This window comes from Cyanistes caeruleus, chromosome 3 (assembly GCF_971803275.1).
Source record: "Cyanistes caeruleus chromosome 3, bCyaCae1.hap1.1, whole genome shotgun sequence".
Classification (NCBI taxonomy): domain Eukaryota; kingdom Metazoa; phylum Chordata; class Aves; order Passeriformes; family Paridae; genus Cyanistes; species Cyanistes caeruleus.
The window spans coordinates 114302599-114322058 of NC_141703.1; the positions used below are offsets into that span (position 1 = coordinate 114302599).

The 19460-nt window shown below is 49.5% G+C and overlaps 1 protein-coding gene and 1 long non-coding RNA gene across 4 annotated transcripts in view; one reads left to right on the top strand and one right to left on the bottom strand.

Moving 5' to 3' along the window:
- Nucleotides 1-13018, bottom strand: part of PGM2L1 (phosphoglucomutase 2 like 1) — a 27181-nt gene extending 14163 nt beyond the window's left edge. The window contains exons 1-3 of one of the 3 annotated variants that reach the window (XM_086883688.1): nucleotides 12633-13018; nucleotides 4904-5071; nucleotides 878-984 (exon numbers count right to left, since the gene is read on the bottom strand). In XM_086883688.1, coding sequence (XP_086739814.1) covers nucleotides 878-984; nucleotides 4904-5071; nucleotides 12633-12743 — 386 coding nt within the window. In that variant the 5' untranslated portion in view covers nucleotides 12744-13018. Of the gene's footprint in view, nucleotides 1-877; nucleotides 985-1818; nucleotides 1953-2062; nucleotides 2425-2459; nucleotides 2601-4903; nucleotides 5072-12632 lie in introns of those variants that run through there. The other 2 variants (XM_086883689.1, XM_086883690.1) reach the window with 2 other exon arrangements.
- LOC147654476 (uncharacterized) lies at nucleotides 12971-18015 on the top strand. Its single transcript, XR_015285267.1, has 2 exons — nucleotides 12971-13261; nucleotides 14585-18015. It is a non-coding gene; the product is annotated as an uncharacterized LOC147654476 (long non-coding RNA).
- Nucleotides 18016-19460: the final 1445 nt, after the last annotated feature.

Consider the following 19460-nt stretch of genomic DNA (forward strand, 5'->3'; position numbering starts at 1 on the left):
TTGTGTGGCTAAAAAGGGACATCACTCTGACACTTCCCCATTTTTACACTGTGCCTAACTCACACGAGCTGGGTTTGTAAACATGAGGAGTTGGGATAATGGGCCACACCTATCCCAAGGCATTCAGGGAAGAGACAGCCACTGCATTCTGTCCTCTATTATACCTAGGACTTCTTCATCCCTGGAACATTAAATACTACAAAAGTTAAAAAAAAACATGAAACTGTTAGTTACAACAATAACTACAATAATTAACTTCTCATTACCAAAATACTAATTAGCAACTGGGTTGGCTTTTTTGCACAGCATACCATTACGACATGTGTTTGCCTCCCAGTGACAAGGGATTAAGATTCCTTAGAGAATTCAGGAACCAATTTTCTACCCTTTCCTTGCAAAGAGCACAATTTAACATTTCTGGAAGTCTACATTTTAAGCATTTCAAGTAAAATCCCCTCAAAGTGGAAATACACCGGGTTACAGCAGGCTGCAGGTGGAATTGTTCTCCCCCAGGCAAGCTTAAATCAGGTGTGAAATACCAGAGAATGACACTGTTGAAAGTGCCTTAATAGTTAGGGGGTTCCAGCTGGATGTTAATACTCTTGAGTTTACCTTCATATTCAAATTTATCTCCGGGCATATTAAGCCTAATGTACTTGTGAATTTAATCTGTAAATTCTCTGGTGGAGCAAGCAGCAAATTGGTACCACAAAGGATTTAGTCCCAGCCTCTCCTCATTACTATTTCAGTAGACTAAGGGAGAGGAAAGAGCGTGCCCAGGTCATCACAAACAAAAAGAAAAAAGTGCTGATAGGACAGAACACATTTAAAGCCACAATTTCATTTCTAGTCTTGCAAATGTAATCAATACTCATACTTCTTACTGCTGCAGTTGCTGGTGACCTGACCTCGTGTGTCATATCCAACAACAAAGCCTCTCTGTTTAAAGTCTGAAAAGTTCCTCTCAAGATACTTGTAGATCCCCTGGAGAAAAAGAAAAAAAAAGGAAAAAAAGGAGAAAAGAAGAATTAGCTGGGCAGCAGCACACACAAACATTAAAGGTGATCTTTCACAAAGGATGGATAATGTCAAAATACAGCTCAAACACATCAACAACAATATTCTCAAAAGCAGCAAGCATTTTCCCCCAGTGTTCACTGAAAGAAAGTAATGAGAGCAACTGTTGTGGGAGATAAAAGCAAACAGAACAACAAAAAACACTCAAGAAGTAAACATCCATTTACAATCCAAACTGTGTCTCATTTATTCAAATCATCTTCTCAAGACTGAATTGAGAAAAATCCATATTTTGGAAGTCTATCCCTTCAGGCAATATAAAATGTGTCAGCCTTGTCTTGATCTCTCTGTCCACAGTACAAGTCAGACATTTTCAACATTGTTTCCAAAGTGTTAGTCCTAAATTTGCCTTAAAATCAGGGAATGGTTTGGGTAAGAAGACTAGCTTTTACTCCAGTTTCACCTCCCCTGCAGCCTTCACATCTGTTCATTTCTCAGCCAGAAGCTTTCTGAAGACCCACCACGGAAACAGCCCACGATGGATCAGCAGTTTCAGATAAAAAGATGGAAGCACTATTGTTAATGGAAGTTTCTAGAGCACAGAGCACTCAGAGCCACACTGATCCTACAAATGCTGCCTTTCACCGAGGCACAAACTGCCTCTTGATGGGAGTGGAGGTGTTCTGTACCAGAATTAAACAGATTTCCCCCCAAACCTGGACTTAGTGCAATCCTTCAGGATGTTTTTATCTGGAAAGCCAGCCTGACTCCAACCCTGGAATTCAAGACCCATTTTCTTACATGGCTTTGGCCCTTTAGAATCACAGATTGTTCAGGCTGGAGATCAAGTCCAAGCAGGCACTCGAAGGATGCACTCCAAAGCATGACGTGGTGGATGCTGGCACCTCTCTGGAGAGCCCTCTCAGCTGCAGACACTGAGGGATTTGCACAGAGAGGGATGTATTTATTGTTAAAATAAATATAACTCTTTGAATGGTGACAGGCCTGGAGGCTGTGCCATGGCAGGATCACCTGCTGAAGTCACCTTCACACTGAGCCCAAAACACACAAAATGTTCACCGTGCCCTGACAGCCTGCCAAGAACTTTCATTCTCAGCTGCAAAGAGAGAGGAACAGGAAAAACTCTTCAAGTCAACATGAACAACACCTAAAGACATGAACAGCAGATTCCTTACAACAGATCCCATATTTAGGCTAAGATTTTGTACAAAGAAAAACAGGAATGTCTTTCCTTTCTGCTATGGAGCAGTGTGCTTAAAATTAATCCCTTAAGCTCAGCCACAGACTCCACAGCTGAAGTTAGTTCAGTCCTACAGGACTTGCTTGCTATCCAAACATCTTTATGAAAGCTGCAGGAAATAAATCAATAAATGGCAGTGAGGAAGTGAATGCAGAGCCTCTGTACCATCTAAACCTTCTACCTGAGCTCCCACCAATCTTCTTCCAGGTGCCACAAGGGCAGTTGGGAATTCCAGCACCTCTGAGGTTAAGTCCTCTCTTGAAAAAGTTTCTCAGTTTAAAGAATTTCTACTTCCCTTTAACAAGACTCAGGTTTTGATAGTGTCCCTAATTGCTACTACTAGCCAATTTCTGCCACTGTTATAAATGAGGCCCAGGTGCATTTCATGGTGATAATTAATGGCTCATTAGCAGGTGTCAGCACACAGCTGTATAATCCCCCCAGAGCTAAGCCAAAATTCTCTTCAGGTGACTAAAGTATCACAATTTCCTCTCCCACTGTGTGGTTCAGGTGATTTCCTGATGCAAAATCCATGGAACAGAACAAGTCTACACCTACAGCATGTCCAGTCCCCTAGGCTCAAGTTCAAAAGACAAGTGAGGGAACAGTGATGGTATCAAGAATAAGACTGAAAGATTTTTGGTTGATGAAATCCAGAGAGGTAGAACCAGCTTTATGAAGTCCAGCATTTAAATTTTTCATCTTTTACCTTTACCTTTGCTTTTTAGCAGCAGGAAATTCCTTGATGCAAAGGTGGCTTGGTTTTGTCACTGTGAAGATCAGTGACAGGTTGCTTTCCCACTAATAAAAGCACCTGGGCATGCATCAAAGTAGGACAAAAGCCAAGGAATCAGGGCTTTAAATGGAGTTATGTACCTGCAATTTTCAGCAGAGTCCACAGCAACTGCTAAACATTCTGTGCCTTTCTGGATCTGACATAATAGCAATATAATCAAATCAAATGAAGATCAAATGAAAAAAAGCCAGAGCAAATGAAGGACACAGAACACATGTGAAGCCTCACTGCAGCTTATTTTAACTGAAGGAAGTGTTGGTTACACTCAGGTCTGCATTTATTCCTGTCCCAGAGAACAAGGGCTGCCCATGCTCAGACCAGGCTCAGCATAACCGTTCCTGCCCTCAGCTTCTGGAACAAGAGTGCTCAAACAAAGATTAAACCTGCTGCAGGTTCCTTCAGAAAAAAGTTCCAATCCACCTCCCAGAGGCTGCTTTTCCCGACTTGATCCACAGCTTTAATAAACAACTAAAAATAGCAGCCGTGCAGAGGGAGCAGATGCACACACCCCCGGTTTGCAACTCTCAAAAACCAGCAATGCCCATCAAACTGAGCTTGCCAGCACATTCCCTGCCCAGCAAAAGCATTCCCCTTTCTGCCAGGAACGTGGCTGAGCCAGCAGACCCCACGCTTGCTCACGCTCCGCCAGCCAGACCCACAGAGGGAGCAGGCAGTGGCCAGCACCTCCAAAGCAGCAGGGAAATGACTCCCAGAAACCTCCTCTGCTGCCAAGAAAACAGACCTCGCCTTCAAAGCAGCTCGGCTTTGAAGGCTTTTCCACCACTGGCAACAAAACACTGATTTTCAAACTTTTTCTCACTCAGCTCCCACTGCATCCACAGAGTCCACCTGGACCTGTTCATGCCACTTCAGCATTTCTGGCAGAGGAGGCTGGATCAGGAAGGGCAGGAGTGAAGGAAGGATCATTCTAAGATGTGTCCAGTTTACGGGTGAGACACCTAAAGGAAGCTTTTTGTTAGAAGCTACTGCAGAGCAAAACTCTCAGAGAGAAGGCTGAGTTTCAAACCAACATTTCAACACAAAACCTCTGTAAACAGCATTGGAATTTGGCCTCTCCACAAGAGTGTGGGCTCCAGTTGTACAACTCAGACAACAGAATGTCACACAGATTAGGAGAGTCCCAGCTGTTCCAAGTTTTAAGCACATCCCTCCATCCTAGGCCAACAGAAAGCATTATTTCAGTCACATGTCCTGAAGGAGGTCAGCCTGCAAAGAGAAACTAGCTAAAAAGTTTAAGTGCACAGTATTAAATGTGAGGTTTTACCAGCCCTTGCTAAACCACTCAATAAAACACCTTTGATCATATGGCTGAAGCTCCATTTCTACAAAAAGTATCTGTCAGAATAGGTAAGATTCAGTAGTTTTGTAATAACAAACATTTTATTGATTGTCTAAGGGTTCCAAATGTATCAGCTCATTCTATTTTCAATAGTGAAGGCTAGAGGTGGGCAAAAATAAACTGTTTGCGTATATGCATATGTATACTCAGTCCATATATGTTGGTAAAAACAAAAGAAAAGCTTGTTTGGCTGGGGCTTCGCTTTTTCGGTTTGGGTTATTTTTGTTGTTTTGTTTTTGACAAATACTACAAGTTCTTATGGCAGCTCATGACTTCCAACTCCAGGGCTGTGTAACAGACCAACCACTGGCCAAATTCCAAAGCTCTCCGAGCCACTTCATTCCCTCTGAGCCTTCCACCCCACTGCTGAGCGGCTGCTGCAGCCCGGCTCTGGGATTTCAGAGGGATTCCAGCTGATGCCACCCTCTCCCCGTGGGCAGAGCCTGTCCCAGAGCCATGCCCAGCTCACCTGAGTGGACTGGATGACTGTGAGGTCGTTGATGTAGCAGAAGCCCGCTCCCATGGCCGAGCGCAGGCCGGCCGTGCCGAAGGTCAGCCGGCAGCACAGGCGGTCCCGCAGCTCCTTGTGCTTCCCATTCTGCAGCAGGTTCTCAATCTGCTCCTTCGTCTTCTGGTTCTGCAAAGGAAGATCAAGGCCTTTGTTCAGTGCTTGGAATCAGGAGCTGAACTGTACATGCTCAGCACTTGTAAGTAATTCCTAGAGCAAATTCCTCCTATCCTATAAAACGCATGTGCACTAGCCTGCACCCTAACTCATTTCTCTCCCATTCCTCCCACGTTATCCTTATCAACAAAAGATTCAGGAGCTTTTGCTGCCACTGATATGGTGATGTGATTGTCTGGTCACTCAAACACCTTCCTCCCCCTCAAGCATAGGCTTTGGAAGGGGTTTTTGCAAGGCAGATCACACAATTCAATTCCCCATCTTTGAAAGATGGGCAAAAATCCAAACTTCAAAGCAGCATTTCCTTCCTCCCCACCCACAGGAAACAGGCCCAGTAAAACCATGGCAATCACAGGAGGGCCTGGGTTGGAAGGCACCTTGGAGATCGCTCCATTCCACCCCCTTGCACTGGAGCAGGTTCCTAAGCCCCCTCCAGCAGTGGACAGGGTGTTTTGAGGCTGGATTCTTACCCAGACTGATCCCCCCATCCAGCCAGGATTTTCCTAAACCCACACCACCATCACAGCTGAGAACCTGCAAGCGCACAAACCGGACCTTGCACATCTCTGCTGCTTGCTCCTCCTAGTTATCCAACTAATACTGAAATTATTTGGTCACCAGGAAACTGTTGACACTCAGTTTGGACAAGGCACTTCCCACACAGCAGAGGAGGAGTAAGAGTCAGTAGTTACACAGCTGGAAAAACCAGCGACTGCAGAGGTGTAAAACACAGCTCTGGTGGCACAAGTGCTTCTCTAAAGTGGTGCTGCTTCAAGCAGGGTCACAAGGAAGGGTTAAAAAAGGCAGATATAATCTGCAGAGCAGGGGTGAGGCACCCCTGACATTTAAAACAGAGGTCAGCCAGCTCCAGCAGCACTGGGAAACACGCTCCACACAGACAGGGGAGGACTGGCAAAATTCTGAGAAAAGCACAGAGATACAAACCATGCACTCACTGGGAAAAAAAAAAATCAATGAAACACATTGGAAAATCTGAAATTACTCCTGCAGCTTGATAACAGACCCTGAACACCAGACATGTGAATTTCAAATAACTTTTTATTTCTGTGTGCTCTAAAACAAAAGGCAAGCCATTATTGTCCAGGCTCCTGGATGGCCTGGCAACCAAAGCAAGACATTGCACACAACGCAGCTAAACACAGGCCTAAAAAGAAACCAAAACAATGGGGCACAATAGATATTAAACTGCAAAAGTGAAAGCTTCTCTTTCAGCTGTTCATAGGCATCCAACCAGAAAACAAATGACTGCTGTGAAAAGAGTCTAAGGCGAGAGTATTGAAAAGCTCATTTCACACTATCATAGTGCGTGGCTTTGCTTGAAAATACAGTTAATCAATTACACAACATCCTCCACATCTTTTTAGGACACACTGCATTGCTTCCCTGCAAAAAAAAAAAAAAATAGAAATTACACATTCTATAGTTTATAGAGCTTTGCAAAACTGAGGCAATACTCAGGCAATAGCACAAACACTTTTTTAAAAAATAGATTAACAAGCATTTTTGACTGATGCTACTTAATTAATTTCCTAAGGAATAAAAATGAGTTGGCCAGAACAGCACCCAAGTAACTTTAATTTGCCCAGGTCACACTCAGTTAAGCTGAAGCTGCAGAAAATAAAGGAGAAAAAAGTTACAGGTGAAAATCTCCAAGCTTTCCACAGACGACCTGAAACCCCTGGGTCAACAGAAACAGGGAAAACTAAAGGAGTGGGTATAAATTCAGATGTGCTGATGATCTGTCTCAAACTCTGGGTTCTAATGCTATTGAATAGATAAACCTGACCCCCAGCCTCCCTTATCCCACTCTGGCACCATCCTTCCTGCTCCCCTTATCCCACCCTGGCACCATCCTTCCTGCTCCCCTTATCCCACCCTGGCACCATCCTTCCTGCTCCCCTTATCCCACCCTGGCACCATCCTTCCTGCTCCCCTTATCCCACCCTGGCACCATCCTTCCTGCTCCCCTTATCCCACCCTGGCACCATCCTTCCTGCTCCCCTTATCCCACCCTGGCACCATCCTTCCTGCTCCCCTTTTCCCACCCTGGCACCATCCTTCCTGCTCCCCTTATCCCACCCTGGCACCATCCTTCCTGCTCCCCTTATCCCACCCTGGCACCATCCTTCCTGCTCCCCTTATCCCACCCTGGCACCATCCTTCCTGCTCCCCTTTTCCCAGCCTGGCACCATCCTTCCTGCTCCCCTTTTCCCAGCCTGGCTCCGAGCACCATCTGCCACCCTGAGCTGGCAATTCCAAGCAGCTCCCACTGCTGATCCTTGACCCCACTGCAAAACCTGGAAAAAAGCCAGGGGGTTTTGCTGGTTTGCTTGGCAGTTTTGAAATCAAGTCATACATCTGAAGGTCTCACGGGGGCTTTTGTGAGTGTTCATCTTCCCCAGTGCAAAAAAGAAAAGTTCCTTAGAGATTTTAGACAAGTGTTTGATGATTAACATCCTTAAAAAAAACCTAAAGCTTCCTGTCTTCAGCAGAAATAAACTGGGTTGTTTGATACAAAAATAGTCAGCCCTCAAAAAAGCAATGCTTTAAGACACCCCTGCATCCCAGTGGCTCTTACAAAGCAACTCAATTCCTTCACTTTTTTATTTTTTCTCTTTGCAAAAACAAAAATAAAAAGTCACACCCTCAAACCATACCACCAACACCAAAATTTCTATAGAAAACTCCAGCCATCTGTTTATTTGTTCGCCCTCCTAAAACACTAGGAATAAGTCAACTTCATAATATATGTGTAAATAAATAAATGACACCTCTCTAACAGACACACACATATATGTATCCAATAAATCTATGATACCGAACATAAATGTGTATATTTGTTTTGTCTAAATAAATTATAGAGACCTAATAAATAAAACAATATATGTCAATATAAAAATATATCACTAATAAAATACTAATTTATCACCAAAAAAAATACTACCAAAAAAACCCTAAAATAATACCAAAAAAATCTAAAAAAAAATCACAAAAAAATAATACCAAAAAACCCCAAAAATAATGCCAAAAAACCCCAAAAATAATGCCAAAAAACCCCAAAAATAATGCCAAAAAAACCCCAAAATAATACCAAAAAACTCCAAAAATACCAAAAACCTCCAAAAAAACCCAAAAATAATAAGAACCCACCAAAAAGAACCCACCAAAAAAACCCCAAAAGAAACCCAAAAAAGACAAAAATATAAAAGAAAAATACAAAAAAAATCAAAAAATATAATACTAATAATATAATAATATATATAAACAACTTCTAGAGATCCAATACACATAGTGACACCTACCTAACACAGCCCCATGTTCTCCATGCACACATCTGTAAATGTTCAGCCCCCCCCAGCACAGCCCAGGAAGGCCAGGCCAAAGCCACAATCAAGAGGCAACAGCTGCCTTGTCCCCAGCTCCCTCTGGAAAAGGCTCCTGCCCACTGCCAGCTGCACTAGGAGGTGGCAGATAAGGTGACAGCCCTGGGAGAGGCTCCTGCTACCTGAACACACCCTGTTGGGTAGAAGAGGGATGGGAGAACAGGGCTCTGGCTGGTGTTTGGGCTAGGGATAGGCAAGCTGGCACTGCCACAGGGGATCCTCCCTGCAGGTCCCCCAGGACCCCTGGCCTGGATTGTCCCCAAGTGGCAGCCCTGCCCTCACCCAATTCCCACTCCTGCAGCACCCACCAACAGCATGGCAGCATCCTCAGGCACCTACCCTGCCATTTTGAGATGTCATTCTGTGTGGTACCCCTAACTTTCCAGTACCTTTGAGGCTTGCCATGGATAGGTGGGGAAGTGGAGAGGGGCCGGATGCAGGCAATACCTTCCCATGCCATCCTGAGCAGGATGTCCTCAGCACATCCCAACAGGGCTCTCGCTCCCAGAGAGCAGGGCTTGGCACAAGGCTCTCTCACAGAACCTTTGGCATTACAGTCAGAACCTTCCCTTCAGTACTTGGCATTCCCTGGCACAAATCAGAAACATTTGGGACAGAGACAGACAGGCTGCTGCGTGGGTGACAGCCCAAACGCCGTTCTGCGCTCACATAAACACCAGAAAAAAAGAAGTTCTGCAATTATTTTTCCTCTGGAATTATTAAACTAACATACATGTATATATAAAACAAGTATTTATAAGAAGTCACTGCCAGAATCAGAACTCTGAGGTCACAACCTGCAGGAGACTCTGCAACACATTTCAGAAAGGTTCAAAGTATTATTAGACAAAATATATATATTCTCCACCGAATTTTCAGCTTTACATGTACTGCACAGTTGCCTGCTGAGGCAGAATTGCACTTTTTTGTGGCTCATCAGGGTTCAACATTTGGAACAAGTGGAGAATTAAAGACAAGGGCATTAACTGAGTATTTCTTATGGATCTCTTGCACCCAGTCATGTTAATCACATGTACTCACCACCAGAGTTAGGTTTCAAAGCTAATACCCTGTCAAAATAACTGGCAATTTACTACTCACAGCAATTTTTTTTTTTGTTTTGCACACTCTATGCACGTGCAGCTGAAAGAAGGGGGAAAGTCTCAAGCTGGTTTGAGTTTCCATTAATTTTTCTGTGGCCTTCATTTTCCCAATGTTATTCTTAAAAAATCACTTAAAATAAGCAAAAATATTGGATGAAGCAAGTTACTGGTCTCAATCTATCGAGTACATTTCCTCTTGAAAAGCATCTCAAAAGCCACAGAAATCAGGAGAACACCAAGGGACACTCCAAAAGCACCTAACCAGCAAGGAGGGACTCTCCACACTACAGCTGAGACAATGACACCGAGCCCATGAATTAGTAAAATCCAGGGAGAATGCAGTGAATGGGACCTGCACAAACAGCTCCTGGATAATTAATTCCAGCTTTTCCCCTCCCCATGTGAAGTTACAGCATTGCCTCTAAGAGACAAAGCTTCTCCCAGGTACCCCCAGCCCAGAGCAGTGTCTGTGCTTGCCACACGAGCCAGACTCCTTCGGGAGACTCCAGGCAGACGTGGAAGCACAACAGGAAAATTAGGAAGTGGATGAAAGGGAATTTACGGGAGAAAGTGGAGAACAATGACGAATTGTTCACAACTGAACAAAAGGCTCTGCCTTGTGCCTCCAAGCCCAGCTCAAAGCAATAAGTAAGGAATGAGGATGGGAAAGAGGGGAATGCCAGGAGCTTTAATGAGGATGCAGGATGCTGGTGAGAAGGGGAGGAAAGCAGGATATTCATGCCACAGCCAGGCTTCCTCCACCCACCCAGGGTTTTAAGCGAGGTGAGCACGAACACCCAAACCCCAAAGAACAGAGAGCACAGATCTGGTAATTAATTACAGCAAGCAATTTTCAATTAAGTTGGAGGACAAAAGCCTCCCACAGCTGGGAATGGAGTGCATAGATTTTTCCTTGATCAGAGGCAACAAAAATCCCTGCAGCTCAGGAAGCTGGGGGTGGGAGGGGGAATCAAGTCTGATAAGCAGCAAAGGCCCCACGTCCTCGGCTTGTGGTGAAACATGAGGGCATTGGACCCACAATCCCTGCTCATGCCGTATTTCCTGGTTTCTCCTTGCCCTCCCCTCCCACAACACCTTCACCTGGTTTGTCAACACCTTTCCTGAATGACCCCTGGCCCCAGCAAGCAGCCCCCAGTCCTCCTCCAGGCGATTTTGAGTAGTCAAATTTCCCAGGAGCTCTTTTGGAAGCCTTTCCAAGTAGTCCTGAATTCTCCAAGTTCAAGCAGCTTTGTGGGAAAGGTCATGTTTGTCACCTAGAGAAGCAAGGGCAAACAGGTACACTCACACTGACCCTGCAACTTGCATTTTACTGGTTAATTGCAGCCCCAGAAGGAGCTCTGGAAAGGGGGACATTTCACTGTTGCCAGTTTTAACCTGAATATTTTTCCCCCAATATAAGTTCTCTTTGAGTTTACACATTTTTAGGAAAGACAAAACAACCTGTTAAAAACAACAAAAGCCTCTCAATACACTAACAAGATGTTGTAAAAACAACAACAAAAAAAGTCCTGGAGTTCAACCTGAGTTATCAAATGTATTATCAGGAATGCTATTTCCTTCCTCCACTCCTTCCCTCCCCCAGGCCACTATTCCCGGATATTTTCACAGCAGCAGCTCTGAGTGCAGAAGGTGCAGATGGCACCTGTTAATTTCTGCAAAGCTAGGAGGAGACACCAGATTTCCAAGTAGGAGAAAGCTCATCTCAGAGCCATCAGGTGGCCTTTGCCTGTAGCTCTCCTGCTTTGATCCTGGCAGGATGAAATTAAAGAGGAAAGAGTATCAACACACTGGCGGTCCTAGTTAATAAAGGCAAAAGAAGTTCAGGAGAGAGAAACCTAAAGAATAAAGGAAAAAGCATTCAGAAGCCTAAACCTCTGGTGTACTGGTAGTTTACCCTCCCCCATCATCAAGGTTTTTTTTTAAAGCATAGGCCATGATGGTTGGAAAAAACAGCTGCAAAAAAAAACCCTCAAAAATCCAAAGTAACCCTTTCAACATCAGGACAAGCAAAAAACCCTCCAACACCACACTGTAATCACAGGTTTGAGTGGCCTCATGCAAATGAATCAAGCCTGCAGTGCTCTTGACACCGTGTTGATGCAAAAAAGAAAAGGGGAATGCTGGAACCTGGCCGTTTCTTTCCCAGGGAGGGATTACATTCTTTTTTTTTTTTTTTTTGAGGAAAACAGACTCACACCACATTTTAATGAGCTACTGATCCATCCATCCATCCCCCCTGCCAGCTGGCCACCCCAGCTGGGCACTAAGGTGGGGCAGGCACGGTGCTCCAGGTGCCAGGATGGCACATCCATCCCCATCCCTGCACAGGTGAGCACTGGGCAGTGCCATCCTGGCACATCCATCCCCACCCCTGCACAGGTGAGCACTGGGCAGTGCCATCCTGGCACATCCATTCCCATCCCTGCACAGGTGAGCACTGGGCAGTTCCAGGATGGCACATCCATCCCCATCCCTGCACAGGTGAGCACTGGGCAGTTCCAGGATGGCACATCCATCCCCATCCCTGCACAGGTGAGCACTGGGCAGTGCCATCCTGGCACATCCATCCCCATCCCTGCACAGGTGAGCACTGGGCAGTGCCATCCTGGCACATCCATCCCCATCCCTGCACAGGTGAGCACTGGGCAGTGCCATCCTGGCACATCCATCCCCATCCCTGCACAGGTGAGCACTGGGCAGTGCCATCCTGGCACATCCATCCCCATCCCTGCACAGGTGAGCACTGGGCAGTGCCATCCTGGCACATCCATCCCCATCCCTGCACAGGTGAGCACCACCAGGTGCCAGCATGGCATATCCATCCCTTCCCATCCCCGCACCGCTGAGGGATCCCTCGGGAGGAGCCAGGGCCGCGTTCCAGGGCCGGGAGGGCCGGGGCAGCACCGGCGCCGGGCGGAGGGGACGCGGCTGTGGCACCGTGAGGGGCTCGGGCTGTGCCGGGGGGAGTCGCGGCCGCTCGCCCACCTTGTCCCAGCTCAGCCACTGCCACACCGCCTTGTCCAGCTGCGCGTCCCCGGTGCTGCGGGCCACCAGCACGTTGGAGTTCACGTCCCCGGCGGCTCCGCAGTCGCCCATGGTCGCGGGGAGGAGGGGGAGGAAGAGGATGAAGACGGAGAAGGCGCCGGTTCCTCACTTCGCCACGCCCGCCGCCGCACCGCGCATCGCCCGGGAAGGAAGGAGAGGAGGAAGGGGGGCTGGGGGCTCCTGCGGGGCCGGTTTTTATCCCCGCCCGGCGCTGCCAGCGGCGATTAACGGAGAGCGACCGCCCCCGCCACCTCCACCTCCTCCTCCTCCTCCTCCTCGGGCCGGCCCCGAGCCACCGCCCCGCCCCGCCCCTCCGCGGGCATGACGGGAAATGTAGTCCCCGAGGCGCCGGGAGGGAGGTGATAGTAGGCGGTACAAACTACAACTCCCAGCAGACCCCGCGGCGCGCGGTCGCCTCAGGGAGCGGGACGGGGCCCAGCGGTCCAGGGTTCGCGTCCCGCTTCTTCCGCGAGGTGAAAAACAATGTCCCGTGTGTCCCCTCCTCCGCACCCACGGGCACCGCCCGCGTCCTGCCTGATGGATCCGAGGGAAAGCTGCAACCCTCCCAGGTAGTGCCCCTCGGGCTGCCCGCAGCATCATGTTCCCTCCGAGAGGGTAATGGATCAGGCGCTGCCCGGGGGTTGAGCTGCTCCCTTAGAAGCGTTTCCAGATGGCAATTCCATAGGCATTAGGAGGAGAATCATAGCCCTCCCCTGGCTGTATCAGCTCTAATTGGATTGCCTGGCCCTGAGCAGCAGGCTCGGAGTCCTGCTGAGCATCCTCATCCAACAGAACATCCCACCCCACACAGCCTCCTCACCCCACACAGCATCCCAATCCCATACAGCATCCCAATCCCATACAGCATCCCCACCCCATACAGCATCCCAATCCCATACAGCATCCCCACCCCATACAGCATCCCCACCCCATACAGCATCCCAATCCCATACAGCATCCCCACCCCATACAGCATCCCAATCCCATACAGCATCCCCACCCCATACAGCATCCCCACCCCATACAGCATCCCCACCCCATACAGCATCCCAATCCCATACAGCATCCCCACCCCATACAGCATCCCCACCCCATACAGCATCCCAATCCCACAGAGCATCCCCACCCCACAGCATGTCCGTGCAGAGGTTGCCATAGAGACAGCAGGCACTGCAGAGGGATCGAATCATGGCATCACAGATGGATTTGGTTGAAAAAGACCTTAAAGCTCATTTCATTCCCACCCTCTGCCATGGACAGGGACAATTTCCACTGTCCCAGGTTGCTCTGAGCCCTGTCCAGCCTGCCTTTGGACACTTCCAGGGATCCAGGAGCAGCCACAGCTGCTCTGGGCACCCTGTGCCAGGGCCTCCCCACCCTCACAGCCAGGAATTCCTACCCAATATCCCATCCATCCCTGCCCTCTGGCAGTGGGAAGCCATTCCCTGTGTCCTGTCCCTCCGTGCCTTGTCCCCAGTCCCTCTCCAGCTCTCCTGGAGCCCCTTCAGGCCCTGCAAGGGGCTCTGAGCTCTCCCTGGAGCCTTCTCCTCTCCAGGTGAGCACCCCCAGCTCTCCCAGTCTGGCTCCAGAGCAGAGGAGCTCCAGCCCTGGAGCAACTCTGTGGCTCCAGCAGCTCCGTGTCCCCCCTGTGCTGGGATTCCAGGGCTGGAGGGAGCTCTGCAGGTGAGGATGGGAGGCTTTGGGAAGATGGGCAGAGGCTGTGGGACCACTCACAGGAGGTGTTTGGGGGCACCCAACAGGACAGCAAAGTGCTGAATGCTGCACACAGGGAGGGGAATTATAAGAAAGTTTGGCTCACACACAAACAAAGCCTCTGGTCCAGAGGTCTGGCTGGGTGTGGGGAGATAAACATTTTGATTGGTTTATTACAGTGAACTGATACACTGATTAAAGTGAACAGAAGATAAAGACGAGGAGGAAGTAGATCATCAGAAGTGAGGATGTTCCTAAATCCTCTTCTATCCCTGTTCTGGTAAAGAGAAGGAGAAGAGCCTGGACACCAATAAAGTGAGGAAATGGGATGTAATCATTCTTTCTTGTACATCTGGCAGCGTCTGCAGCCGCACTGATGCCATCCCAAGCCCAGAAGTCTGATGAGAACCACATCCCTGGCACATTTCTCCAGAGCTCGGTGCTTTGCATGCTTTTGCTGCTCTTATCTCCTCCTTTGTGTTTTGTCTTCAAGGAGAGAAGGCCAGAGCCCAGGATAACAGGAGCTCCAGCCCATAAAACCTTGGGTTTTCCCCAAAACCAAATGAAAGATGGGAGAATCATCCTTCTCTCCGATGTTAGCACTCCTCCATGATTATTCTCCTGGAGAACAAAATAGTCTCATGGAGGGTAAAAACTATTTCCTTACCAGGAAAAACTGCAGCACGGAGGGTTTGATACTTCCCAGGATCTTAGCAGCAGCACATATTGGGAAGTGATGATTAGTTCCTAAAAGCTTCCCTGTGAGAAGGCTTTGGATTTCTAGCTCCAGGGCACCCTGTGGCAGATGCCAGACAGCCTGAGCAGCACTAGAGCAGGGCAGTCATGGAAAAAGATAACGGTGATACAGCTTAGATGGTGCTGCTGGAGATTTCCTGCATTGGCCTGGAGACAACACTGACCTCGTGGGAGATGACAACTAAGTCCAGTGTATTTGAGGGTTAATCAGCCTCCAGAAGAATTTTTAAAGCTAATTATCTTGCTCCAGGAAAGCTACACCCAGTCCCATCTGCTGGCATGACAGGAGTGTGCGGTGGCCCAGCGCAGCACGGCTCTCACAGGCACTCCGGGGGCATTGTAGGGCCTCCCCACACTCACTGCCTGCCAGCACAAACATCTCTTCTCATCTGCTGCTAGCAACAAAATTTCCACTCCTGGCGGTCGTGGAAAAGAAGCCAGAACATTGGCAATTGTTCTGCGAGGGAAGGAAAGCCAAGGTTCCCATGTTTTTGCCCTCACGCATCGTTTCGCCCGATTGAGGCGCAGCATGCACGGAGCAAAGCGAGCAGCAGCAAACAGCCCAGGGACCAAAAGCCAGGGAGAGGCCAGGCTTCCAGCCATGGATAGGAGCCAGGCTGGGAGGAGAAGGGCTGCCAGACTGCTGGCAGCCGCCAGCTCGTGTGCTGGGAGCCGCCAGGGCCAGTGGGGACCGTGGCAGGGCTCAGCAGGATGGAAGGGCTGCTCCTGAGCCAAAGGGAGCGCGAGCACCCATGCAGGACTGTGGCACCGTGAGGACATTGCTCCTGCAGCCAGGGGAAGCCCTGTTCTCTGCCTGCCAGCAGGAAACCCACAGAGCACATCTGGGACTAGAGCAATTCTAGTCCCAGCCCTGCCACGGGCAGGGACACCTCCCACTATCCCAGGCTGGTCAGGGCTCCATCCAGCCTGGCCTTGGACACTCCCAGGGATCCAGGGACAGCTTCTCTGGGCAAAGAATTTTCTTCTAAACTCTAAGCACAATCAATTCTCTATCAGTCTGAGAAACACTTGTCCTGGAACTCCAGGCCTTTATAAAAAAGTCTCTCTGTCTTTCTTGTAGGTTCCCTTCAGGTACTGGAAGGCCACAGTTAGTTCACCCTGGAGCTCCTCTAGTCCAAACAAGTTCAATTCCCTCAGCCTTTCCTCACAGCGGAGGGGCTCCATCCCTCTGATCATCCTGGTGCCTCCTCTGGACTCTCTGCAGCAGCTCCAGCTCCTTGTGCTGCTGGCCCCAGGGCTGGGGCAGCTCTGCAGGTGGGCTCTCACCTGAGCTCAGGGGCAGAGGGGCACAATCCCCCCTCCCCTGCTGCCCAGGCTGGGGGATTAGCCCACAAGAAGGGCTAAGGCACACATCAGAATTAGAATATAGCATCCTCAGGGATCTGGTTCCACAGCCCAAACCCTCACGCACAACAAACAGGATCAGCCCTGGGGAGGAACCCAGTCTGAGCATCATTTCCATGGCAATATCACAGTTTATTCCACATCGTGTACAAACAGCCTGGAGCTCCCATGACATTCCAGGTTGCTTTTCCACTCCAGTTTCTGCAGAGAGACAGGGTTGTGTGGGATGACCCCAGCATGTTCCTGCAGCGGGTGGCTGAGCCTCTCAGCGCTGCGCACGCCCTGGCTCTGGGGCACAGTGTTTGGTTTATTATTTACGTCTCCTGAACACCCTGTTTGTTCTCCCAGGCCTCTTGGGTTCCCTGATAATGACACAGCACCTCCCAGCTTTCCCTTCCCTCCCAGAGCCATGGATTGTTGGGAAGTGGAGCGCTCCAGGCGGGCATCGAGGATCTCCCTGCTGAGCTGCCCCCACAGGGCAGGGGCACGGGTGACTTTTGGGGCTGGAATGCTGGGTTTCAAGCAGATCTGGGGTCACAGAAGGAGAAGGGCTTTGTCCTGAAGGAGCACAGGCAGAGCACAGACACAGAGCACTGGCTGGCAGGTGGGAAGGATGCAGCAGGGACTGCTGGCATTAGGAAGTGGCTTTTGAAGTTCTGCAACTGCCCCTGGCTCAATGCTTCATGATATCAGCTTTGGGAAGGCCTGATCCCACCCCCTCTGGCACTGGCAGCACACTCCTTACCCCCCTCAGGAGCACAACACTCTAAATATGCTTTAAAAGCAGTTTGTAAGCTCAGAGCCACTGGGAAAACCTCTGCTCTGGTCCCAAAGCGAGGGCAGGAGCAGCTCCCTTCACCATTCCCAGATTCCCAACATTTTTGGATTCCCCATTGTGACCCCGCTGTCCCTCAGGCTGCACAGCAGCATCGGTGATGTGAGCCTGGCTCAGCACTGCTGAGGGGAGAGCAGCTCTTCCCTGGCCAGCACCTGCTCCCAGAGCACTGCCCGCTTTCCTGGAGGAGCAGCTCCCCTGGAACGCAGTTTCCCACTGCTCACTCAGGCTGTGCCACCCGTTCCAAACCAGTAGGACCCGAGGCAGCCCATGCTGGCATCTCAGCACTCACTGCTGCCATTGTTCTCTCACCCTGAGCCATGATCATTTCACCTGGTGCATTCCTTATCGAAATGCCCAGCATCAAAGCAGTCCCAGGAACAGGCTCCTGTGATTCCCGCTGCCCCAACAACCCAACCATTGATCCGCTCTGCCAAGGTCAGCACCAGCTTCCCACACCTTTCGATATCCTTTTGCCAAGTACCAGACACCATCTCGCCCATGATCCACTGCTGTGAGCCAACAGCAAAAGCCTTAAATAAAGTGGCCTCCCAGGAGCCTAATTTTTTTTCCTAGCCACATTGCTTAAACCTCAAATGTAGTCAGCTACAACTTGCTCAGTTGGATTTAAGGATTCAGCTAAGACCGGCACACTCCCAGCTCTTCTCTCTGTGTTCTGAGGGCATCTCCCTGCTGTTAACAAAAGCTTTGTGAGTGTGACCCAGGAATCATCTGCTCCTGGGGCTGCAGTCCAGGGAGTGAGGCCAGAGCCCATCAGCTCCAAGGAAGAATCTCTGAGCTCTGGGATAAGCAACTAAATAACTGCAAAATCCTTCCCCTGGCTCCTGAAGCAAACCCATTTCAGGAGGCTCCCAAACCCATCCTTCCCTCACATATCCCTGTTTCTGTATCCCTCAGAACACAATCCAGTGCTGAGGATGTTTGCCAAACTGCCCCAGACCTTGGATCCCATGGGGACACCAGCCAGGCTGGAGCCATGGGGACAAGGACAGCCAGACAGGAGCCGGAGGTTCCGCGGATACAAGTCCCTGCTCTCACCCCAAGGGTGCCAAGGTGTGTGTGACACCGGGACACTGAGGCAGCTGCCACAAGGTGGCACTGGCATCTTGTCACCCAGCCTGGTGGCATCCAGCCGGCAACTCTGGGGTGGGGCACCCGGGGCATCACCCCAGCCCTGCCCCTTCCCGAATTTACCGGCAGGGATGGATGGACAGTGGAGCTGCCAATGGATCGCAGATCGGGTGGGTAAGCATTGCTGTGTCTTGCAGGGGGGATTTTCACCCTCAGAATCTTCTGGATTAGGAAAGAGCAGCATTATTTAATTTTTTTTTTCCCCAAAAATTTTTATGATATGCTGTCCTTCAACAGGATTTTCTTCCTTGGGTCACAGCATCAGAAGAGATTCTGGAGTCACCAGATTCATCCCTCTCTCCAAAATGTTGGAAAAGCAAGAATTCCACATCACTGGGGGGATTTTGGGATACCATGCTCACCATCCAGCCCCCATCCCATTGCAGGGTCCCACATCCTGGCCCTGGCTGCTCCACAGCTCATCCCACTGGAGGAGCTGGTGTTAGAGGAGGACAAACCCCAGAGGGAAAAGGATCAGCACAGCATGTGTCTCTGTCCCCACCTGGCCCGATTCCCCTGATTTATTTGCAGATAAAGGGTTTATTTTCCTTTCCCAGCACTGCAGGTGCAAGATAAACAGAGAGAAGCCTCTCAAGCTACTTCCTGCTCAGGCCAGGTGCCGGAGGACACCTGCGCCCCAGAAAGCCCTGCCTGGCTCAGGAATCCCAGTGGGATCAGCCCCAAAATGGGCTGCCCAGAACCCCTGCTCCAGGTTTTGTGTCCAAGCCAAGGGCATGGCAAATCAGGAATTGGTCACTAAGCTGCTGCCGTCCCGGTGCCTCCGGTGCCAAGCTTTCCAGCCCTACCCCAAACACGCTCACATCCACTATTATTTTTTGGATTAGGGTTTGGCGTCACTGTTTGGGCTCGGGATTGCAACTGTGTTTAACCTTGGAATGCAGGCGGAAAGGCCCCTATGGGCCAGCTAATCTAGCTGCAATTAAAGA